This window comes from Artemia franciscana, chromosome 19 (assembly GCF_032884065.1).
Source record: "Artemia franciscana chromosome 19, ASM3288406v1, whole genome shotgun sequence".
NCBI lineage: Eukaryota > Metazoa > Arthropoda > Branchiopoda > Anostraca > Artemiidae > Artemia > Artemia franciscana.
The window spans coordinates 16,707,422-16,733,585 of record NC_088881.1 but is presented as its reverse complement, the minus strand read 5'-3'; the positions used below and the strand labels follow the sequence as shown (position 1 = coordinate 16,733,585).

At 34.1% G+C, this 26,164-nt stretch overlaps 1 protein-coding gene across 1 annotated transcript; it reads right to left on the bottom strand.

The window, feature by feature from the left end:
* Positions 1–5: 5 nt before the first annotated feature.
* On the bottom strand, positions 6–25,973 carry LOC136039345 (GTP-binding protein 2-like). The gene is made up of 7 exons (XM_065722995.1): positions 25,734–25,973; positions 23,595–23,799; positions 21,232–21,370; positions 15,897–16,062; positions 12,048–12,159; positions 5,583–5,773; positions 6–2,728 (listed from the first exon to the last, which is right to left on the bottom strand). The coding sequence occupies exons 1-7, from the start codon at positions 25,962–25,964 to the stop codon at positions 2,453–2,455; spliced, it is 1,320 nt and encodes a 439-aa protein (XP_065579067.1). The 5' UTR covers positions 25,965–25,973; the 3' UTR covers positions 6–2,452.
* Positions 25,974–26,164: the final 191 nt, after the last annotated feature.

The window sequence follows — 26,164 nt, the reverse complement described above, 5'->3', positions numbered from 1 at the left end:
AAATGACCTTCAAAAAACAATTTATTCCGATTAATACTCCGATTCAAAATATAAAAAAAGACTCGAAACACAGCGTAAAAGTTCTAATAAGACACGACATGAAAACTTGTCTCAATATAACACGGAGACAAAATTCAATAAAAATTTTCAACTACAGATGTTACTTTATTTCTTGAAGAATATAACCAGTGAATTCTTTTATGAGCTTCTTCATTTTTAAGACATTGAATGTCGTTTGAAATAAAACACAATGACATATAGATGTATCCTTTCTGTTAAATTCAATGCTCCTTTATTTACAAAATTAATGCTTTGAAGCATATGCGAAACACAGCTTTGTCATATTAAGCAGAGAACGAAAAAAAAAATTGGAAATTTAAACTATCCTTGTTGATCAAACAAAATAATATTTTATTTCTCAAACGTTAACTTATGTATACGCCTTATTAAAAGGAGTGATCAAGACACAATAAAAGTGTCAAGAGGGGTTAAGAAACAAGAGACAAAATATTAAAATAATGATACTAAATATACCATATGAAATTATGACAGTAAAGAAAATATATCACTGCAAATAAAGAAATAAATGAATTTGTCTTATTTTCATAAAATAATTCCAAATATTAAAGCATTAATAAACCTCGCAAATATTTTAATAGTATGAAATTCTAAATTGGAGGTAAAAGAAACTATCCATCACGATACACAATAGCTTACGCGTTATATAATAGTACAGAAGAGCAAATCGAACATCCAGAAACTGTTATTCATTTCGTAATGTAAAAACTTTAAACGTTATTTTAAATTACACTTGCAAATAGCATGTTGAACACTAGCAAAGTCATTGTGCGTGGACTTATTTTAAAGCTTGTTAAGTAAATTAAAGCTTTTAAATTATATTAAAGCTTGTCGAGTAATAACAATGTTGCTGTGGATAAAATTATTTGTATCCAAATGAAGGGGAAAGGATATAGTAATTTATGGGTTCAATACGGAATTATTACTATTTTTTTTAAGCATTTCATTGCTTTTAGCGCATATTATTTCTTTAGAACTCGTTCTCCAAAGAGATCATTAGAGTATTCGAAGGAAATTTTTAAATGAAGAAGAAAGAAATAAAGAGCAAACAAAATCAGCCTTCTATTACACAAATTTTTACGTCTAGTAATCTTAAATTTCTTGAGAAGGGACCTCCGAAGAGTATATTTAAAAAAGCTACCATCATATCTGTGTTAAAAAGTTTTTGCCAAAACAAAATAACACAGTCTTGGGTAGAAATACAATTTTCTTTAAAATAAGATTTTTATCGCTTTCTGTTTTGGCTTTATGTCAAGAGTACATACTGAAAACTAACACTGAAACCCTTTACACAAGACACATTTAAATCGTTCAGATTATTTACCAGGAATTAAAAAAAGAAAAAGATCTGGGCTGGGATTTACAATACCATTCATAGGTAAAAGTACGTAAACGTATTTTACCTTATTCTGAGAAACAACAACGCTTTATCATTTTTCTATTCACGCTTTAAAAAAATCTATTAAAAAAAGCAATGAAATTGCACAAGCCATATTTAAATCTTCATACCATAACAGAACAAACAGAATTTGCAGTACTTCGGACTCAGACAACAAAAACTAAATTTTTATCAATAACTGTTCTATTTGTTTCTACACTAAAATATAACAATAAAGCTTTAGAATTTTTCTTATTTGAGTTCTATAAAAGAAAAGAAGAGGGCTATTCTAAAAACTGCGATCCAAATATCATGTGTCTTTGGGCAAATCTGTTACTGCCTATGGCTATTTAGTCGTTGTTGTTAAGCGAATCAAACTACTCATATATGTCGTATCCTCTATAAAGTTTTGAGCTTTTCATAAAGTTATGAAACTACGCAAATTCGAAAATAATACAAATGAAAATTTGGCATAACCAAATCAACACTTAAAATGTCAAATCAATAAAATGCATTAAAGAATAATATTGTGCCATTAACCCGGTTTATCAGATTTGCTATAATTACACAGTTTGGGATTTTTTTTCCATTCTAACAAGAACAAGTTATTTCGATGCTTTAAAGCAGAAAATACAGCTGAATTTCAAAGGGAACGCGAACGGATAAAACAATTGAGAGACCTTCAACAGCATTTACTAACTTGCATACTAGTTTAGACATTTCATTTTAACGTCAAAACTGGAAACTAATCTGAAAGTCTAGTTAGTAGCACGGAAAGAAAAAAAAATGCCACATTACTTAAAATAAATATTAATTGATTAGTGAGGCTATAAACAAACTAAAATTATTTAGATTAACCTAAACAAATCAAATAGAGAAATGAGGTATCTCAACGAAATCTGAGGACATCTTTGTTAACTTTTCTGTGTTTGTATATAACCTAGTTGAAACTTCTAAGCAGTACGTTCTACTTCTCACAATTCTTTATATATTTGCCTATTTTAATTTTAAATCCTCAAGAACTTTGGCTATTCTAGTCACTTTTCCAATACCCTTGCTGTTCCCAGTTCTAAAAAATAGACGCGAACCAGGTTGGATATATTCTGGGTATTGCTTAAAACGATATACAACTGAAGCACGGTCGTCAATGTGCAAAAAGCTCGGATTGTGAATGTGTTCTACAACAGCCGTTTGCTGAACATTTCCTATATATACCGTAGTTTCAAAGCCAGGGTGAATTTCAGTTGAGTGATAAAGTACACATATTGTCGCCTGAATAAAAGAAAATAAGTATAAGTTAAGGATAAAACAGCATAAAGAGGTAACTCTATTCTTACACTTCAACTCATCTTTATATTAAAGCTCGCGCCCTATTCGGTCATAAAAATGTTGATGGACACATGATATCTGCTTCAAATACGACTTTAGTTCAATGAGTAGAGAATAGAGACAATTAATACCAGTACAAGCAGCAGCATACCTATGAAAATGCTGAAAGGCTCCCCTATCCCCCTACAAATTAAGCAAGAAAAATACGCCCGAATAATAAGCTAACTTCGTTCTGCTAGGTTAGCTGCAAATTTGGTACTTTGAACTTCATGATTTAGTAATTGGTTACTTGTACTTGAGGTGTGAATCAGGTGTTTCAATCTCTTGCATAGAGGATCGCTCAGAATTCTTTAGTTTACGATGAACGGTTTTATAACTAATATTTAATGTATTTTAAGCAATTGAGCCGTATTCATGTGCTACTACTCTTCGAAGAAATTCCTTCTCTTATATCACAAAAGAAATGTTATAATAGTTTAAAACTTGATGATGAGGGGGGAGAGTGGGCTCATTTGAGGGGGGTTATGTGGATGACTTGTTGATCCTTGAAGTATATCATAAAAAATTAAAAGTAACTCCTTTTGGATAAAGCAAAGAATCTAAATGTTACAGCAGATACCAACAAATCAAATATAATAAAAATACACTTCTTAAAATCCAACACCGTTTTTCTAACCCTATCTCACTCGACATGCTAATACCAAGTTGAACTCCTAATAGTGCATTTATACATTACGGAAATCCGTCCGGAGATTTCGTCCCTTTTCGTGCTTGAAAAACTCTCTAGCTCTCCACAACCATTTGGTCACACTAATGCATTCATTTGAAAAACGCAGCCTTTTCTGGGCCATAGTTCGAAAAGATACAGACAGATTTCAGCAATGTGTCAATGAACCATTAGTGTCACTATTTCTAACGATATTAAGTGGAACATACATGTTTCAAATATTGCTGAAAAAGCATCACTACTTCTAAATAAATTTAACTGCCTCAAGATGCATTTTCTTATTGCTTACTGATCCTTTGTCACGCCGCTATTGGAATATGCAAGTCTGGCATTCACAATTTTCAAGCAAATTTAGCGACAAAATTGTCGCCAAATATTGGAGTCAATAAGCATCCGCTCAAGATCATTTACAAAGAGAGTAAAATCCCATATTCATTCTTCCTTAAAGCCGCATGTATTACCACCTTAAAAGAAGGGAGGGATGAAATTTGCTTGTGTTTTGCAAAGTCCACCAATCCCAATCCCGGCACTAGGAACATATCTTATAATTCTCAACCCCGCTAGATCCTAATCTCCCCTTCTACAGAAATCCCAACCAACTCTCCTATCCATACTGTTACCGAGAAGTTTTGAAAAGTTTCATACCCTTTATTTTGGAGCGTCTGAATAATTTCAAATATAGGTCCTGAACAAAAACAACTTCGTCTCTTTTTATATATACAAAAAGCAAGAAAAAATATTATATTGTGCCCACATCACTCTTTACTTAAGCAGCTCTATTACACTGCCTATGATGATGAATTATCATAACAACTAATCCTCCTTTTCTATTGCCATATTTGAAAATGCATTGTTCATGCTTCTTTGGCTCCAGTTTGTTTTTTTGTGTTTCAATTTTAGTTCTCACTATTTCTGATTGTTTCTCTTATTCTTTGTGATTTTGACTTGCATTATGTTTTTGATTCAACAAATTTTTGGTTTTTACATTATTTGACTTGGAACGCGAATTCAGTCATTTCTATTTAGCCTGTGATAGTCGTTTCTCACTAAAGTATTATCTTCTCTCACACAATATTATGGTTAAGAAATTATCATTAAATGTTGATTTCAAAGCTGGAATAATGAAAAACGCTAATAGTGTTTTTGGTAATTTTGATCACAAAAGTTTTAACAAAAGACCCAAAACCAAAACATTTTAGCTATTTCTGTATTAAGGGTAAAGCTGAATATCCGAAGAAATAAAATTTTTCTGTAATTTGCACAACCGGGTTTCAAGTCTACGGAAATCATTAGCTGATAAAAAGGGAATTCATTAATTTAGCTGAGGGGATCAATCAGGTTTGAAACGTTTAACAAAGAGCCACTTCTAAAAATGGAAAAATACAACACTATTTTACTCAAGCCGTCCCACTTGTCAGACAGAAAGCATCTCAGCAAACTTTCAGAAATTGAGTCAACGTTATTTTCTTAATGTGTACTTCCTAGCAACTTAATAAAAAAAAGTTTGCCCAGGCATCTCCTCATCTTTGTTCCTAGGTTTTAATTTAAAGTATTTTTTCGGTCCTATTTTCAACAATGTGATTAATTTTGAAATTATTACTTTGCAAAACGGATATGGCTCAAACCCTTTTTTTAGGGAATCTAGACACACTCAGCGAAAGGATAACTAGTGTTTTAAGAAATTATGTATTACTAGGTAGTTGCTGGGGAAAATGACATTTTCTAAGCCAATTGCAACGGGTTCTGACACACAAGGAACCCACAAGGACTGAATAGTGTTTACAGCATGCAGAGACTCACAAATTTTGTAAATATTTATGAAAAAGGACCAGTTAAACTATGTTTGATATTATCTGACTGAGAGGAAGTTCAAAGTGAATGAATTATAATATCTGATTGCACCGAAAAATTAAGGAATGCAAGCCATCGTATTGGATAGATGTAGCAAAAAGATGTGTTTTTCTTTTAATATTATCACATATTATGGTTAGAGACAAGAAGTTAAAAAGCTAAAATTAACAAGACGAGAAGCGATAAGCCAAACTTAAAAAATGCTTTAGAGAAACTTACACTGAAGTGAAAAGTTGCTTCTGGTTTTGCCATTGGGCACAGTAATACCATCCCCTTACGTATTAAGTCGTCAAACTCCATGTCGAGTACCACAGATGCACTATGACCTGCATACACAGCTCTATACGGTTGTTTGTTTCTATGAATGGAGGATATTCGAGCACGCTGGAATTCTCCATCAACGAAGGGCCCTAAAAATAATGATGATGTTACTAAAATATAAGAGTCACGATAAAAATATTTTGCGATAAGAATCATAATTAAAAGTAAGGATCACAGACATCTTCAAGAAATCTTTCCTCTTATTAGATATAAAATAGTTATGATTAGCTCATTAATCCTATCTGGATTCATAAAATTACTAATTCAACCCCCCTCCCCCATTTGGCTCGGATTTCAGTACTTTTACTGTGTCGTCTCAAAGTCAGAATTAACCAGTTCTGAAAGCCTCTTTGACAGTTTCATTTACTTGACGCTTTAAGAAAACTGTGAAATATTTCTTTCATCCAACTTGTCTATATCCAAGTTTTTTTTTGGTTATAGTAGGACGGTGTTTTGAAGTTCCCGCATGGAATTTTTTTCTACTTCTAAGATTCGAAACAGTTCTTTGAAAAGAGTTCTATCATGTATTTTTAGTTAGATAAAATAATAATCAAACTTGCTATGAGCCTGTTTTTCCTCAGCCGTCTTTACAAGTAAAGACCGCTAAAGCGCTAAAAAAGCAGTCAAGATGCTTCCCTTGGCCACTATGAACGAAATGATACAAGAAAGGTTTTGAACATCAAAAACAGGTGAAACTGAAAAATTATTCAACACAGAAGTTTTAGAATCCATATGGCAGACATTCATTCATTGTAATAAAAACGAAAACATTACGAAAACGGCAGAAACAGATTTCCTTTGGGTAGCAATAAAGCTCTTTGAACTAATAAAAAAGTAATACCCTTTCTCTCGATAGTGACGCATAGTTTGATTTTAAATACAGCTTATATCAATACCACCATATACTCTATAACGGCCTATAACCGAAAACATAACAGACAACAGTAGAGCAAAACTGAAAGTCACTAGATGTCGTCGTCTAAAAGGTAAACTAGCATTCAACTGTATAAATTTCCCACGGTACTTCGGTTGAACATTACAAAGACTTTCTAAATACCACTCAATAGCTAATTTGAGCCTACACTGCCATCCTATACGAGAAATACCAAGCAATTTTAGGAAAACCCTAACAAGACCCCTATATACGCAAGGTAATAAGAGTGAGTGTGGTAGAGGTATTAGCCTGGTTTCTGTAGGTAGCACAAATTACTTAGTATGATGAAATTTTTTATACTTAGAGATGATGTAGACCAAATTTTAGAGAAGAACAGTGCGGTTTTAGAAAGGGCAGAAAATTTTCTGCCCTTTGACAAAATTTCCACTCTAAGATTAATAATTCAGAAGCGCTTTAGACATGAAACACCTTTAGTCCTTAATTTTATAGATTATGAGCAAGCGTTTGATTCAGCTGACAGAAGATCTTTAGCGAAGGTCTTATCCTCGTATGGCATACAAGACAAGTTCATTAAAGTGATGTGGTATGTATGAAAATAATACTGATCTAGTTAAGGTAGGAAATGGGGTTAGTAGTTAGTTTCGTATTAAATCAGGAGTTATGCAGGGTTGTGTTCTATCCCCATTTATATGGATCATTTTGATGCATTCTGTCTTAACCAAGACAGCAAAGGCAATGGGAGAAGACAGAATCAAATAGGGAAGTAAAAATTTCCTTGACTTAGATTATATATGATTTAAGCATCCAAGAGGAAAGTGAGAGCAAACTGAATGTTTTACGACATCAGGGTGCTAGAATAGGTTTGAAAATTAATGTTAAGAAGACTAAGTCACAAGGGCTAAAAATAAGCAAGGATAAAACGGTGACGTTGGGTAAAGAAGAGATCAATCAAGTGGAGAGCTTCACGTGCCTGGACAGTATTATTAGAAAAGACGATGGGCGCGGTGAAGATGTTATAAGTATAAAAGCCGAGGTCCAGAGTGTTTTTCCACCGTAAGAAAAAATTTGAAAGAATTGGAAGACAAGTCTGCGAACCAAGATAAAAATATTGGTAGCTACAGTGATGACAGGGTAAAGTATGGTTCTGAAGCATGGACGCTCAGAAAAACGAAGGAAGAATTGATAGATGTTTTTCCAGAGAAATTGCCAACGGATTGTTTTGGGTACTCAGTGACCGACTGTATTTCAAACAGTAGGCTGTGCGGAAGGTATGGTTAAATTTCACTTTCTAGGGCTATAATTACAGAAAAGTTGAGATTGCTAGGGAACGTTCACAGAAGAAGGATGACAAATTGCCAAAGATTGTCCTTTTTGGCCAACCACCTAGGGCTAAACAAAAAGCAGATCGTCCGCCAAAAAGCGAAATGGGAATTAATGCGAAACTTCCAGGAGGGTGTAAAGAGGAAGGCTTTGAATAGATTGGATTGGAGGAGGAGCGTGCGTTGATGTGTCGGCCTCAGGCAGCTTGGTGCTGCAGTGATCTTTTAGTAGTAGTAGCAGTATACGTGAAGTATGTATCTTTCCCATATGTAAAACATAGAATTCGGCTGGAAGCAAAGATAGTCGTTACCATTAACAGAAAACGACGTTTTACTGAGAAATCTTACAAATTACCAGTAGAAGATCGAGTATCTCGATCAGTCTGGATACAAATCTGTGCTAAAAAATACTTACTGACTCGTCATGTTTCAATAAATCGTAAGTCATGTTTCGAAAAATCAACATTTTCGATTTTTGTAATGCTCCATTCAGGCTGCAGAAATCATTCGTAAAAAAACAAATTAGCTATGATTTAAGTGCATTCAATAAATATATTCAAATCAAGGCACTATCAAAGGTCTTGGGCTCTTTAAATATATCTTCAATGCTTATCGCTACTACTGAGGACTCGTCGTAAAATCCAGGTTCCCCTTCGGCCAAGATAGAAGGGCAAACTCTTCTCGTAGAACTCTTCATTCAATTTCCCTGTTTACTTCCTTTTATGAAAGCTCTACTCATGTATATCGTCCTTTACGATCTCTTCGATACTATCAGAGGATATCCTTCTTCTCGTTTGGCCTCTGCTGGATTCCAGAAAGCATGAATTCGGGCAACCTAAATTCCAGAGGTGACACGTACTACTTATCTGCTCCTTCATTCTATTCCTAGATAGTATAAACGTATTGCCCTTTTTGTGACCTTTTTATTTGACGTAAATTCTGTCAAATGAGCGCCCACGGTTAAGTACTTCATTTCTTAATTATAATCACAGTGGCTTCTAGCATTCTAATCATTATTCTAAGATATATCTTCCTATTTTCTTAAGTTTTTTTTCAACTGCGAAAAAACATTCCTCACCTTGTGTGAAGTCAATTATCTCAGAATCCATTTATCACTTATTCTTAATTTAAGCAAGTAGCAACTTGGGTGTATTCAACATCAATCTTGAAACCAAATATCGTACCTTGAATTCTCAAAGCCTAAAAAATTCATTTATTTGGCTAGTGTCCCAGACTCCCAGATCTTATCCATAATCTAAATTTAGTGGTGTTTTATCGCCCCATTTAATGTCATGCTCTTTCACAGTATTTGTACCAAATCCATCAAAATTATCAAACAGTTCGTGGTAACGAACTGTAGTAAGAAGCGACCCGGCTCAATAGTAACCAAAACTCTAAAAAATTGAATTTTGATATCAATAGCTACATCAAAAGAATCACATTTTAATGCTGATCTTACATATATAAGTTTCATCAAGTTTAGTCTTACCCATCAAAAGTTACGAGCCTGAGAAAATTTGCCTTTTTTAGGAAAATAGGGGGAAACACCCCCTAAAAGTAATAGGATCTTAACGAAAATGACACCATCAGATTCAGCGTATCAGAGAACTCTACTGTAGAAGTTTCAAGCTCCTATCTACAAAAATGTGGAATTTTGTATTTTTTGCCAGAAGACAAATCACGGGTGCGTGTTTATTTGTTTGTTTTTTTTTTTCCCCAGGGGTCATCGTATCGACCAAGTGGTCCTAGAATGTCGCAAGAGGGCTCATTCTAACGGAAATGAAAAGTTCTAGTGCCCTTTTTAAGTGACAAAAAAAAAATTGGAGGGCATCTAGGCCCCCTCCCACGCTCATTTTTTCTCCAAAGTCAACGGATCAAAATTTTGAGATAGCCATTTTGTTCAGCATAGTCGAAAACCATAATAACTATGTCTTTGGGGATGACTTACTCCCCCATAATCCCTGGGGGAGGGGCTGCAAGTTACAAACTTTGACCAGTGTTTACATATAGTAATGGTTATTGGGATGTGTACAGACGTTTTCAGGTGGATTTTATTTTGTTTGGGGGTGGGGCTGAGGAGAGGGGGCTATGTTGGAGGATCTTTCCTTGGAGGAATCTGTCATGGAGGAAGAAAAATTCAATGACAAGGGCGCAGGATTCTCTAGCATTACTATAAGAAAACAATGAAAAATAAACATGAAAACGTTTTTTCAAATGAAAGGAAGAAGTAGCATTGAAACTTAAAACGAACAGAGATTATTACGCATATGAGGGGTTCTAAAAATACTTTAGCATAAAGAGCGAGGTATTTAGGAGGAGATAAATACCTTGCTCTTTATGCTAAAGTATTTTTAGTAATTTCAACTATTTATTCTACGGCCTTTCTGATTCAGGGGTCATTCTTAAAGAATTGGGACAAAACTTACGATTTAGTGTAAAGAGCGAGGTATTAACGAGGGTACAAACCCCCTCGTATACATAATAAAAATATAAGGTTATGAAAGTTTGTTTCGTAAGTTAATTCTTAAGTTACGTATATTTTTTACTAATAAAAACGTTCGTTAAAAATTAAAAGTTCTAGTTGCCTTTTTAAGTAACCGAAAAATTGGAGGGCAACTAGGCCTCCTTCTCCACCCCTTATTTCTCAAAATCGTCTGATCAAAACTAAGAGAAAGCCATTTAGCCAAAAAAAAGAATTAATATACAAATTTCATTTTAATAATTTATGTGCGGAGAGCCAAAACCAAACATGCATTAATTCAAAAACGTTCAGAAATTAAATAAAAAAAAACTAATTTTTTAGCTGAAAGTAAGGAGCGACATTAAAACTTAAAACGAACAGGAATTACTCCGTATATGAAATGAGTTGTCCCCTCCGCAATCCCTCGCTCTTTACGCTAAAGTTTGACTCTTTGCCACAATTCTACTTTTTAAAACAATTAAAAGCTTTAGCGTAAAGAGCGAGGGATTGCGGAGGGGACAACTCATTCCATATACGGAGTAATTTCTGTTCGTTTTAAGTTTAATGTCGCTCCTTACTTTCAGCTAAAAAAATTAGTTTTTTTTATTTAACCCACTTAAAATCGGATAAAACACACCCATGCTTAACTTCTCCCTAGGTACTAATCTAGTCACAAATTTTCGTTCCTGCCATAACATCAACAATATTATTTTCATCACTTTCTTCTGTTACAAGATATAAGGATAAGACCCTTACCTAAGTTCTTCTATATGCTGAAATTTGTATTATCAGTTATTAGCCAAAGCGGAGACGGGGATGACTGGTCTTTATATCCTTTCTATTTTTCATAAGGCCAAATTTTTCATTTCTTAAATAGCAACGGAAACCACACTGCCTTTCCATAACAAACGAACACACACAAAAACAACAGGGAAAATTTTCTCAAGACAGTTGAATTCAATTCAGTTGATACTTCGGCCCTATGTCTAAGGACCGTCCTCTGCACACCACCAATATTAAAATGCGAACTTTAAACTAAAATATTTTGTTTAATTTTTCGGGCCATGGCACAACAATAATTCCAGGTTCGGCTCATTATTAGTGATGTTCACTTTTTAGTTTTATTTATTTAGTGATCTTACTTTCTGGCAAGAAATTTGAATTTAAACCTGATGATGACAGGCACAGGCCCTGTCGAAATTATCGTTTGAAAAATCAGTCACCTGACATCCATAGCTTAGGTAAGCTTGATAGTCTATTATTATATTTTGAATTTAACGAATATTCCCCTAAGTCCATATTTACATAAATATTATGATTTTCACATTAAATCATAATATTTCTTTAACAGGGAATTGGGGGAATATTCATAAAATTCTTTATACACGGATTTAATTAAAACGATCAAACAAAAAGTTTTACTAAATCAATAGACAATAATAGCGAATCTGTTACAAAAAAGCCTTTAAGGCTTAATGCCAAAAGATTTTATCTATGTGTTAAAAAAGATTTAGATTTTAGCGTTGCTTACCACAACGCTAAGCAATTTGCTTCCTATCGAATCCAAGATAATGTCTCAACATTTACTACTCTCAATAAACTCAGATTTATCATAAAAAGATTTTTAAGCTTACAAGGACACCACATTCCCCTCTAGCCTCTTTTCCAACTTTTATAGTTTTACCTACCGACGAGAAGTTCACTTCCTTCTGTCAAAACACCTCTTCGTACAAGCCCTCCCAAGACTGTGCCAACTTTTGGTAAACGAACAATTTCATAAATGTGAAATTCAGGTGGCTCCTAAAATAATAATGAGATTTAATGACGATACTTTCGGTGTCAACTAAGGAAGGCCAAAAAAAAAAAAAAAAAAAAAAAAAAAAAAAAAAAAAAAAAAAAAAAAAAAAATTGAAAGCATCTTTGCTTTTGAAAGCAAAGAAGAAACTCCACGTAAGCTCCACTTCTAGGAAATAAACTTGCAATTATTTCAATATACTATTTACAATACGTTTTGGATGCACAGTTAAAGAAACGACATTTGAACTAAAGAAACAGAATACAAAAGAGGTATCAGTTGTTCAGAGACACCATCCACAATAATATTTAACAAATATTTAAGCAATTTAACAGAAGGACATTTAGATAGGAGCAGAAATCCTCCTGGGTCTAATTTTTTGTCCCCAAAATGATAAACCCGTTTCTCTGTTGCACAATAATCTATTTCATCAAAAGACTAAAGGAGACAAATCGTTGTTAGTACAAAAGAACCAGAGCACGTCTAATTCAAAACCCCCTAGCATAATTTATGCACTAAATGCAAAATAAAATAAAATTATTTAGCTAGATACTGTTATCCTTGTAGTTTAAGCTTGTTTAAATTCTAAAAAAAACTATTCCCAAGCAAAACTTATAAATATTATTTCTATAAATCGCCTTCTGTTATGGTACGATAAAGTCCCTTTAGTCCAGAAAAAATACGATTTTGAGCCGACATTTGAGCAACAGAAATATTTTTGGCACCAAAATTTTCAGAGAAAATCGCTTAATAGCACATCCAAAATCAGTTGTGCTGATATACACCTTTTTCAGAGAAAAAAGGGAGAAAATCTAACTTAAATTTCTGCAATATTTTCTGGATCTGGGTTTCCTATTAATTTGTGTCCGAGGAGACAAAAAATGACATGAGAATGGAAAAACTACATCACTTAGTACCCCATTTTCACCATAGGCGAGGTCAGAAGGGGTAAAAATACCATTTGTGGTATTATAATTATATAATACTGGAAAAAATGAAGAAATGGGGTACTAAGTGATGGAATTTTCTCCAATTATGATGTCATTTTCGGTCTCCCTGATCCCCCCCCCCTTTCCCTGAAACAGGGGTATTTCTGAACGGCTGGTTTGGGTCGATTTTGCATAAGTTATCAAGCATATCTTTCTGACCATTTTGGTGTCAAAACATTTCTGTTGCTCAAATGCCGAGACTTGGCCCTCTTTTTATAGTTTCACTTGACTACTTTCCTACTAGGCAAGAAAACACCTTTTATGTTTTAATCAGCTGGGTATCCATGGATAATAAGTCAATATTTCAGGACCAGAGCATCATGGTTAGTATGCCATAGAAGAAAATATTGTGACATAACCTTTAAGAAGCTTATGTCTCTTTTTAAGGGTACGCTGGGGCTATTATAAAAATGTATAGTCAAAGCCTTACTAAAATAGCACAGATTTGAATTCTGTGAAAAAGAAGGAATGAAAGATAGTATTTATATAATCTAAAAAAAAAGGGTTCTGCCAAATTATCTAAAATGAAAAATAGTAAGAGATCAAACCATAGAACTAAATTAGCATTAGATTTAGATTGATAAAGGAAGGGAAAGAGAGTACTTCCATATTTAACACGAAATCCCCCATTATGTTAAATTTTTGGTAACTATCAGGTCAAATAATGTTTAGTCTGACATGCTTTTTGGAACAATAATCCAAAAGAAAAATTTTAAATATTTTAGGATCAAAATTAAAGCAAATAAGCCAAAGGGTAAAAGGAGAAACAGCGTCTTATGAATCTTTTTATACGAAACCTACTTCTTTTTCTTTCTAGATCCCAAATACAGAACGATTTATATTGCCATTTGAAATTTCTAAATTACCCTCCTGACTTCCCCAAAAAGGAAGATGCCCGTTCGCAATAGGTCAGAGATTTTTACGTAGTAAAACTGTCTTGACGAATTTTTCGATTAAACCCATTTTTATCCAGGTCGTTGCTTTGAAAGTTTGTCAGTCCAACGAACTTCAAACTAATATATTTCCAGGATTGTGCTCTTATTACTTTTTGATATACTTTTTGACTCCCAAGTAATTCTTCTCTACTTTTTTAGAGATTTTATATTTTTAACAACTTACGAATATTGCCACTAAAATGGAGAAAATAACCCCATGTGTCCATAGAAGGGAGGATGAAACACACGTTATTATCTTTATCCTATAGCAGATTTTTCTTTTTTTCAATTTCGTTGGTCACCAGGTGTAAATGAACCCTACAAAAGCCATACACATCCACATAATCATCGAACAGATATGGAAAGCAACAACCCCAAACTCCATATATAGGTTTTTGCTACATAAGTTAATGTTAAGTTACGAAAGAATGAACATGGTAGAAATAGGATAGTATCTCTGAATGAGAAATTAATAAATTTTGAAAATGAGTTAACAATAGTAGCCCAAAAACCATTTTACACAGTTTTTTCATCACAAGCCATCCAGTTGCTTCTACATTTATAATGCAGAATAGGTTGCTTAAGATGATTGTGGTAGACGTAGGTGATGATACTGATGATTTTATAGATTTTTACAATCTAGCCAAAATTTAGCCACTTATCGCAGAAAGTGACATGCGTAGTGTGGAAGCAGCTTTATAGTCACTTTCTGTCATTTTCAGCGAAACACCTATTGATAAAACCCCCTCATTGGTTTCCGATGATTGACGGTCCGGGGTTTTTAGTATCCGTACTATAATGTTCTATGCATGTCGATCCATGGATTCTGATTTGAGTCAATGAGTAAAAGCTACCCAATAACTTGTCGTATTGTTGTATCGTATATCTTGAGAATTCTGGCAGACATATATTTTTACAAACTTGAGTTTTTCACCTATTGTTGATTAAGTTCACAACAACATTATTGAGAATTAAGCAACGATACGTTAATAAAGTTCATAATTTCCCTAAAAACTAAGTTTTTAGGGTCAAAACTTGATAACTGAAAAATTGAATTGATACACTTTACTGTGGATACAATTTATAATTTCATGTTTTCACTATTATATAATAATAGGCTATCAAGACAAATCTAACATTATAACAAATTAATATTTTTAACTTTATTTTTATTGCAGTTATATACACTTTATTTTTATTGCAGTTATATACGCTTTTTACCTGTATCCTTATCATAATTATTTATTGACGCATTATTTTTTTTTTCTTTTTTAGTTATTTGTCAGCTACTGCAAATCATTTAACACAAATCAGGAACCGATAATTTTTATTGACTTCATAGTTTAGGGATAGTCTGCAGATTTTACACCTTTCTGAAGATGCGAACGTTTAAAGCAAGTTGATTGCATACACATGCCTTTTCTTTTATATAATGGCTTTAAGAAAGTATTTTCCCGTCTGACATACCCGGCGGTAGATGAGTGAGGCCAAACCAAAGAAAAATTTCATCTAAGCGACTGTCTTTAGTTAGCTTTTCAAGGAACCTTTTCTGAGGATTTTCCCAAAGACTCGGGAGGAGGGGAGGGCAAAAGTAAAACGGTGCATTTTGCTGCAATACAGCTTTTTTTTTATTAGAGAGCCTTGGACTAGTTTTCGTAGTTCCTTACAAAGGGTCGTCCACCCATTAAAACAGGTAGTTGATTATAGGTAGACTACAATGTGAATAAAGTACGAAAAAAGAAATGTGACAAAGACGAGACATGACTTGTAAGTACATAAAAAAACGAAACGAATTACAACCAGAAAAAAGGGACAAACCTGCATCATTTTCTCCCGTTCTCTGGCAGTAAGAGGTGACAGTAAATGTAAGTATTGCTTCAGAAGATCTAATCCATAGCCAGATACGCTAGAAACAGCAAAAATGGGCACAATCTGGCCATCTACAGCTCTTCCAGCAGTCATGACTGTATCTTCATCTTCAACTCTATAAAAAAAAAGAAAAAAAAATTAAGACGTAACTAGGAAATAAACAGAAGAAGAAACACTGTCATTTAATTTCATCTAAGCGCCCTGGCATCTGGGGAACTAAGGGCAAATTGCACCTTTAAAATAAGTCCTGTTTTAAACCTTACAAGGCCTTACCGATTAAATTAATTAAAAAAAAGCTTTAGAAAGAAAAGTAAAAAGCCATCTAAAAACCAAAAGAGCAAAATAAAGTAATATAACAGGTGTTAAACTCAAAATGACCAGAAACTAAAATGAATAATAAAATAAAATTAAAAACATGAAGACATTACCACAGATAAGAGTTGGGCTACAATGGCTCTCACACCCCCTGAGATTGCAGTGTCTTATCCTTATCCATATTCAACCTTACCCATTGTAAATTTCTAATCCTTATTTTCAGCAAAAATTATTCTTTGTTACTAGATAAACATGCACTTATTGCAGAGATAGCAACAAAAACCGCATTGTTGGCGTTGGAAGGGCTAGATGTGTTTGAAGTATTCAAAGAGCACCTGTATACCTCCAATCATACAATACTTGACAATGCTACCATAAGGATTCATTCCAGAGGATTAAAATAGGCTAATAAAGGACAGTTTTGGCCCAAGGTGCAGCAAAGATGTCAAGTCATCAAACGGGAGACTGCTAAAACCGACTAATATGCTTTGATTGATTTATCTGGGATCTACAGGTACTGGTATTTTCTGTGATAGCTTGCTGGAAAAGTGATTGAAAAGTCGAAAGCGTGGGAATCGCTTGAAAGTTGCTGGATAGATAACTATAGAAACTCCCCAAGAAATATTAGAGTGCTTACTTTTACCATCTTGACTCCGAAGTTTCATCCTTTGATCGATCGCAACTTTAACACATTCATAGCCTAATACTATCACAGCCAAAAAAAGGCCAGCGATCGGAAGTCAAATTTTTTGCCAGAAATTCAGTTTACTGTAGAAATGCCACAATTAAATTCTAGACAGATCTCCATACTATTGTGCAGGAGGTAGATAGGACTCAGAAGTGCTCAAATCTCAGAAAATATCCCCCGAAAGTTTTATGCCGAAATATTCCTACCCTTAAGGTTTCAAGCTAATCAAAGAAGTTATACACAAGGGTCGGAGAAGGGGTTACACCTCTAAAAACAAATATACTCTTGTCTCAGTGGTTGAACGTACCCCCCGATTTCCAAGCCGATAGCAGAAAATACCGGGTCTTCATCTGTGCTGAAAAATTGTTGGTTACGGATGATGTTGGAGGGCATTGGTCTGCTTAGCGCCTATAATGATAACGTTTGAAATTTCTAGCATACTTCCAGTGAAATAAGATGTGAAAATCCACAAGCCTTGGGAGGGTTGTTGGTAGAGTAACTGGTTCACTTTAGCCGTCTAATTATAGTGATTGAGAATCCTTTCCGTTGAAAATTTGGCAGGGTTGGAAGGATCCTTTTCTTTACATGTCTGGTTGCAATATTTGCAAGATTCAGATCTCGACGAGTCACGGAAATAACGGAATTCAAACGGGCTCAGGTTATACCACAATCATAAAGATTTAAGATTTTTTAGTGATTTGGGTTTTAAAAAAGTGTAGCAATCCCATTTTCTACTTAAGTGTCTTTGAAAAGATTTGATCAATACATGGTTTCATTTCGAATATCTAAAATTTCAGATCATACATTTTGAATCTGCATAAGAAAAGAAGCAAAACCAACTTTAGAATTTTTATACAAACTTTCTGTAGTTTTCATCCCGGGATATAAAAATACTTCTCTGCTTTCTTTATCCTGAAGCAGAAGAGAAGCTTTAACTTGAAGAAGAAATACAAACACCATTTCATTCTTGTGATTAATTAAATAAAAAAAACAAGTTTTTTGAAATGAAAGTAAGGAGCGACATTAAAACTTAAAACGAACAGAAATTACTCCGTATATGAAAGGGGCTTTTCCTCCTCGACGCCCCGCTCCTTACGCTAAAGTTTTTTATTGTTTAAAAAGTTGAGTTGCGAGAAAGAATCAAACTTTAGCGCAAGGAGCGGGGCGTTGAGGAGGAAAAACCGCTTTCATATACGGAGTAATTTCTGTTCGTTTTAAGTTTTGATGTCGGTCCTTACTTTCATTTCAAAAAACTTGTCTTTTTTATTTAATTTCTGAAAGTTTTTGAATTAATGCATGTCTGATTTTGGCTCTCCGTACATAAATTATTAAAATGAAATTTGCATATTAATTCTTTTTTTGGCTAAATGGCTTTATCTTAGTTTTGATCAGACGATTTTGAGAAATAAGGGGTGGGGAAGGAGGCCTAGTTGCCCTCCAATTTTTCGGTTACTTAAAAAGGCAACTAGATCTTTTAATTTTTAACGAACGTTAGTAAAAAAAATAGAATTAACTTACGTAACAAACTTTTATTTTCTTATATTGTTGATTATATACGAGGGGGTTGGTCCCCTCGTTAATACCTCGCTCTTCACACTAAATCTTGTTTTGTCCCAATTCTATAAGAATGACCCCTGAATCAGAAAGGCCGTAGAATAAATAGTTGAAATTACTTAAAAATTTTTAGCATAAAGAGCGAAGTATTTATCTCCTCCTAAATGCCTCGCTCTTTATGCTAAAGTATTTTAATACCCTGATATGCGTAATAATCTCTGTTCGTTTTAAGTTTTAATGCTTCTCGTTACTTTCAACTGAAAAAACTTTTTCATATTTATATTTTCATTGTTTTTTTTTATAGTAATGCTAGAAAGTCCTGCGCCCTTTTCACTGAATTTCTCTTCCCCCATGAAATATTCCTCCAAGGAAATATCCTCCCATATAGACCCCTCCCCTGAACCCCACACCCAAACCAAAAAAATCCCCCTGATAACGTCGGTACACTTTCCAGTAACCATTACTGTATGTAAACATTGGCCAAAGTTTGTAACTTGCAGCCCCTCCCCCAGGGACTGTGGGGGATAAGTCATCCTCAAAGACATAGTTATTATGGTTTTCGACTATGCGGAACAAAATGGCTATCTCAAAATTTTGATCCGTTGACTTTGGGAAAAAATGAGCGTGGGAGGGGGCCTAGGTGCCCTCCAATTTTTTTGGTCACTTAAAAAGGGCACTAGAACTTTTTATTTCCGTTAGAATGAGCCCTCTTGTAACACTCTAGGACCACTTGGTCGATACGATGACCCCTGGGAAAAAAACAAATAAACACGCACCCGTGATTTGTCTTCTGGCAAAAAATACGAAATTCCACATTTTTGTAGATTGGACCTTGAAATTTTTGCTATAGAGTTCTCTGATACGCTGAATGCGATGGTGCGATTTTCGTTAAGATCCTATGACTTTTAGGGGGTGTTACCCCCTATTTTCCAAAATAAGGCAAATTTTCTCAGGCTCGTAACTTTTGATGACAAAGACTAAATTTGATGAAACTTATATATTTAACATCAGCATAAAAATCCGATTCTTTTGATATATCTTTTAGCATCGAAATTCCGTTTTTTAGAGTTTCATTTACTATTGAGCCGGGTCGCTCCTTACTACAATTCGTTACCACGAACTGTTAGACAGAATACTCAAAACGTACGTAAGAAGTAGTTGGGCTTCGCCGTAAAAAAAAAAAGGAATGTACTTTTAGTGTTTCATACAACTATTACTAGCAAACAACTACTACGGCTAGATACCGCATGAATAAAAAGAAAACTAAAAAAAATGATTCCAAATAAGACCCCTTTCACTGTTCAAGCAAAATTAGAAAAAACATGATTAAAACAAAAGTTGTTGAAGCCAACTACCGGATTCTTGTTTTTAGATACTTAGATCATTTCTTTTTTATTCATTCTTGTTAACTTTAATCCAAGTCCTTGTTAACTTGGCACAGATTATATTACATTTTACTTCAAATAAAAAAAAGTTAGACCCACTAAAGCTCTACCGGATTAGGTCATACAGTTCTACTAAGCCGTGAAGTCTGAGATACAAGTATAACAAGATCTCTGTTGGAGGATAACATTTTTTTTTAGCTTCAAGTGAATTAAATAAAATAGGCGAAATTGTCGAAACAGTCTCCAGAAACTATGACAAACAATTTACCGAAGGCATTTACTGAACCCACGTGGAGGGGAGCAGATAGGGGGGGAGGGTATAGTTCCAAGGTGTCTGCATGCAGCAGCACCAATAGCTTGGAATTTAGCTTATGTTTTTAGTTTATTTTCGCTTATGTTTCAGCATCTGTCGGCACATTTTTTTTATTCCCCCCCCCCGAAAATACTCAAAGCCAAGCTGCAACCCTGCCCACATGGTATTAGATACAGCGATGAAAGTAATTTTAAACAGCATTTTTATTCAAATAGCAGTAGGAATCCACTTCAGCAACTACGAAAGTGGTCTTGAACTTTCCCACATTATTCGATCGAAGACATGATTTAACAATGAATTTTGGAAAAACACTATTAGTAAATAAGAAACACCGATCTATGTTTCCACCATCTGTACAGATCAGCAGAACTACTAGGCATAACAAGAAACTAAAGCCCGTTAAGTGCCGTAAGAACTTGCAAACCCCTTCATGCCATATTTTGCAAGCGTATTTAACAAGTGATCTTTTTTCCTCATTTCGTATTTTATTGTGATTGTAAAAGTAGCATAGTATAGCGTTAATATTTTAGCGCTACGATAGCTAATCAAACAAAGAATACGAAAACGAAATAGTACCTACTAACTAAACCCTATTTTAACTAAGGAATAAGATTGATTGAATTCTGGGTCGGTGTCAAATTAAATTTTTTTTTAATAAAAGCATTAATATGGCTTATTATTGAAGAGAGTCAAGTTGGATTTCTGCTTGTAAATTATTCATTTCAAGATGACATTTTTCAGAAAGGGCTAATTTCAAATTAGACATGCTTATCTTTGGACTTTACCAGCCGTTAGCTGATACACAACCTTAATGAGATTCTAACATTCAAATTTGCTCCTATGTTCTATTAGTTCCCCTCTAGTTATTATTTACCCATTTACAATTTTTTTTTGCTTCAAATTATTTGCTCTTAGCCAGTTTTAATGAATACATAATTCCTTTTTAGAAATGTTCAAGCAGTTTTCCGCTAAATATAACGGCAACGCGAGAAAAAGATTTATCCATTACGAACTATGACTAAATATTACCTCAAGGGAACTTTTCTGATACCAAAGGACTTCAGAAGACGTTCCAGGTGTTCTAATGTTTCATTTAAAGTATGAGGCGACGCCAAATCTGCCTTTGTGATGACAACGAATACAGGAACTTCTAGAGCAAAAGCCAAACCTGCAATAGGAGAATTATAAACTATTATAGATAAAGCATATGTAAAGGTTTCGTTCCAGAGCTTAATTATTATTAACACTAATTAACTATTTACTATTATTGTTGTTCACAGACCAAGGATAACACACAATTATAAGAAATTCACAAGTACAAAACAGACTGCAGTGTTAGCTTTTTTATGTATTATAAGCCTTTTATATTTAAATTTGTTAGTATCTACTATCTAAAGAAACTGATGATGATTAATTAAAACTTTAGAAAATATAAAAAGAATGAGCAAACATGGCAAAAGTTCCTTTTTTTGATCCGCTTTCACGAACTAAGTTAATTATTACTTGCAGTTATAATTGGATATTCTAGCATCCTGTGGACACCAAACCCTGAATCAGTAGTTACCTATCGGTTCTTATAAGACCTCAAACGGCTTTTTCATCTTCCCTGCATTTCATTACCCAATTTTAAGGACTACTTAACGGCTTCGGCGTTGAGACGGATCAGGCCCGTTTGTTGACATTTTTATGCTACAATGAATAAGTATATACAAGAGTACTTTACAACTTCTGGACAGGCCTACAGAAAATATAGGATTTTCTTTGATAATCAGAGCGAACCAAATTCAATTAGCCTCGTTTACTGATCTTTATTTTTCAGCAAAGACTATGACACCTGTTACAGCGAACTGAACTTGAGATTTGGACCGGTCTTATACAATTATAGCCAACAGAATAAAATTTAAGTTGCTTGAGCGATGTTTATACTGCTATTAGCAGTTCTCATTAAGAAGTCAATGAGAGAATATCTCATTCGACTATATTTATTTTAAATCTTTGTCTACAGATCTAGCTAGAAAATGGAGGGCATACTGTTATAAATGAAGTCATAATTAGCCTGTCTCATGTGAAACCCTTTGAAGTTGGGTCGTTCACTACAGGTAACGATGATTATTTGTCATAGTAAATTTTTTAAGGACATACTAGTTCACTGGTGTGTCAGGAGAGACGAATGGCAATGAGACTTGCGAGTTCCAAATTGTACTAGACTTATTGTAGCGAGCAGATCTGAAAGAACAGAAGTAATGAATACGCTTTGTAAATTGAAATACGGGCCGTGGTCCGTTCTTTACTATATCGCAGCAATTGCTACAACCATGATACTTGTGAACCTCCGGTGAAGGACTTTCAACGATAATAATTTCAATTGTGGGCTGTATATGTTTCCTAGCATTTCTACTTCAGAAACGGCACCAAAATTACCCTTTTCGGTACCATATGGCACCTTACACCACACCACAAACTTTACATCCCCCCCTCCAGTGCTAAAGGGAGAGGCTGGTAAAATAAGAGTAGAAGAGTCAAGACGGTCCTTAAAAAAATTTAAAGAAAATCTTTTTTTTTTTAATTAGTGGTAATTGCGAAATTTCACTTACTCTCACTAGTTTCATTTACGTCGTGTTTTTTCTCAATAATTTTAGATTTTACAGGCCGTGGTTCGATCTTTACTGGGTTAAAATTATGGTTCAAACAAGATGGAAGATGCATATCTTTCTGCAAAAATTAGGATGGGGGTTTCTGAGGCCAGGAGGAGCCTGTGGCTTTCCCGTTGTAGAGACTGAAATGCAGGCTTAATTCCATTTGAAACAAGGCTTCAAAAACCTGTCAGATGGACCAGGCTAATTTTTTTTTCACAGACATAGCAACACAGATCCTATTTCCACTTTCGTATTCAAGGGAGGAGAACAGCAATTTTTTTACAGAAGGGGCCAGAAAAGAAAGAAATTGGTAGATATAACGTTCGACTGATTTGCGTACGATATTAAAAAAATTAGTTTTATGACATAAAATATCATATTCATACAGTATTCCAAGGAAAAATAGCCTGTGAATAGCCCCGTCAAAACCTCATTTTATCGGTGATTATTATTGTCATTTACTTTTTTTTTACTTTTTTGCCATCGGTGAAAACAATACAAAATTTGTTCCATGTTGCAAAAACCCTTTTCGAAAAACCATTGACTGAAAAAGAAGTTTTTTAAAAATAAACAAAGCTTTTTTGAGGCACTTTATTTTTAGCTTTAGTAAAGTAACGCAAACAAGACACATAGAAAAGCAAGAATAAGAACAACAGCCTCTTATCTTGCAAGTTGTATAAAACTTAATATTTCATCTGCAGGTCTATTCAAGACTAGAACGGATATCAAATTAGGAACCTAGTCGGTTCAACTTACCTAGATGATCTCTTGTGGTTCCTACAACACCTGTAGTGCCATTAACCACAAGCATGGCGTAATGTGGAGCGTAGATAGTGACTCCACGGATCGTAGTGTGCATATATTTTTCATGTCCAGCCAAGTCGATAAACTTCACAATTTTGGCGGATTTCATGCAAATTTCTTCAGCATTAATGTAACTTCTATAATTAATTTCATTTCCCTAAAATAAGAGTCAACCTTAAGTTTTTTAAATATGAAAGTAATAAGCTTATGTTTTTACCTTTCTATGGGCAGCACTCTGGACAACCAAAAACTTCCCGTTATTTACTTGTTATTATTAAGAATAGAACAAAAAAATTAACCTTGGTCCTTATTATTGATCTTATTAAGAAGGACTAGCGAAGTTTAACTGGACTACTTCAAAAGGTGAGATACGTTGCTAACTTTGAACTTTTCATTAAAATATCTGAAATCAGAACTTTTCGTCTTACAAAGACTGTTGGAACTCTATGTCATGTATAATCTCCATAACATAACATAAGTAACAAGTTAGGGCTAAGGCAACAGAAGTAACAAATCCCGAGAGCTTTCTTCATTGGATCGGCCTTTCGCTGCTAAACTTTGCTCACGGTGAGCTACATTTATCCCACTAGATAGGCCTTCACATGAATTACTTGTGAAGGCCTTCAATGCCATTGGAGGTTCATTTTAACTAATTTAAGACTAAACTTTTTCTTGTTAACAATCCCATCAGCAACTTAACAAGCAACGGCACTGACAATCTAGATGGTGCCATGATTTAGCCCAATACTTCACTCATTTACCAGGGCATCCTTATTTCATCCACGTTAAAGGGCACTTGAATATCTCTGATATTCAATATCAGAATATATTTTTTCTAGCCAGATAACAAACTGATAATAGGATATAAAAAGCAAAACAAATAAAATATTTTTATCTCATACATGATTATATTATAATCCTACTCAAAAGTGCTAATTGAAGAGGAGAAACTTTGACGTCAAAAGACAAAAATCTGAAAACAAGCTCACCTATCTTTGTTCTTATTAAATAAGTCTCTCTGATAATTAATTATTTAAAAGAGATTTCTCATATTCGTCGTAAGTAGTACTTAATATCTTATAATGTATTTTGTTCCGTTTAATTATTAAAAATTTGGCAAAGAAAGAGGAGTTCCCCCTACAGAGAAGATTCTTAATATAAATACAAATTATGCCACGTCTTAAAGCCTTTTTTTCATTTTATCAGTGCAAAAATTACCCCATGAAAGTCGAAAACAAATAATGTTACGTAAGGTAGATTTTGAATTTAACTCTTCTAGTAAAGGACATTACAAGGACCTAACGTTTCTAGCTAAAATCATCTTAAAGATTAGGACACAGCCTCCTCCAAACCAAAAACTTATTGACACAAATCAAATTATTCCCAGTCTTCAAAAAAAAGGAGGGCGGTTTATATTGATGCATCCTACCTAACTCTAGGTTCACATGGGAGTGAAATTAAGTCATTACCACAATTTAATTGCCAATTTTGAGGATTTATTTGCTTTGTAAGCAAGTTATAAAGATAGAAATATTCAACTTAAATCGGACAACTCAGCGATTTTTCGAGCGACTTTTTAAACAACAGCAACAACAATGGAAGATGAAATTCATATTGAAAATGAGTTGACTGAGAAGCTGGTTATGGCTTTCCGATTCAACAAAATTATTTAAGAAAAAAGGGAAGAGAGATATAACAATACAGTTTCGGTTCTGAAAGCATAGGAGTAAAACATTATCCTGATTTATTTCAACCATGCTCTTTCAACTTTGAATGTTTTGCCAGTAAAAGTCGGGCGACTTGACAACACTATACGAGCATAACAGCAATAAAACTTCATTGAAACAACCGACGAATACTGTCTATCGCAGCATTTTTTTTGTGCGGACCAAGGGTAAGTGTTGCTTCACAATTAGTATCAATCTGCAACAATTCGATTTTTTTCTTAAGCAGGAGAGCTGGCTTCTTGATCAAAACTAAAAATTCCAATTTTAGGTAATGTTGATTATTTCACTTCTCACTTTTTCGCGAGTTTTTACAGTTTTCTACCATTAAAGATTGCACGCTTTTAAAACTTTTTAGAATACTTACCTCTTGATCAAACCCTAGAATTTCATTGCTGATCGAGGAGGTGTTTCCAGTTTTGATTTCATGAGCGTGTCGGAATAAATTTACACGTGCAGCACCAGATCCGTCATCCAATGACCCTTGCGTCAGAACACCGATTAATGTTGACTTTCCAGCGTCAACATTTCCCATAACAGCAACTCTTATCTCTATGCAATTTCGGTCATCTGGTATCTTTAAAGGAAATAAGATCATTTTACAAAGTTGAAAGATCATCATTAAGGTTAAGAAGACGCACAGCCCAGCATAGATATAAGAAATTCCAGGGTAAAAGCCAGGGAGTTATGCAATACCCGATACGTACAAGTTCAAAAAGAAGAATAAATGAGAATATTTTCTTTGACATAAATATCGAGTATCAGCATCTAATGCTCAAGGGCCATTTATACATAACT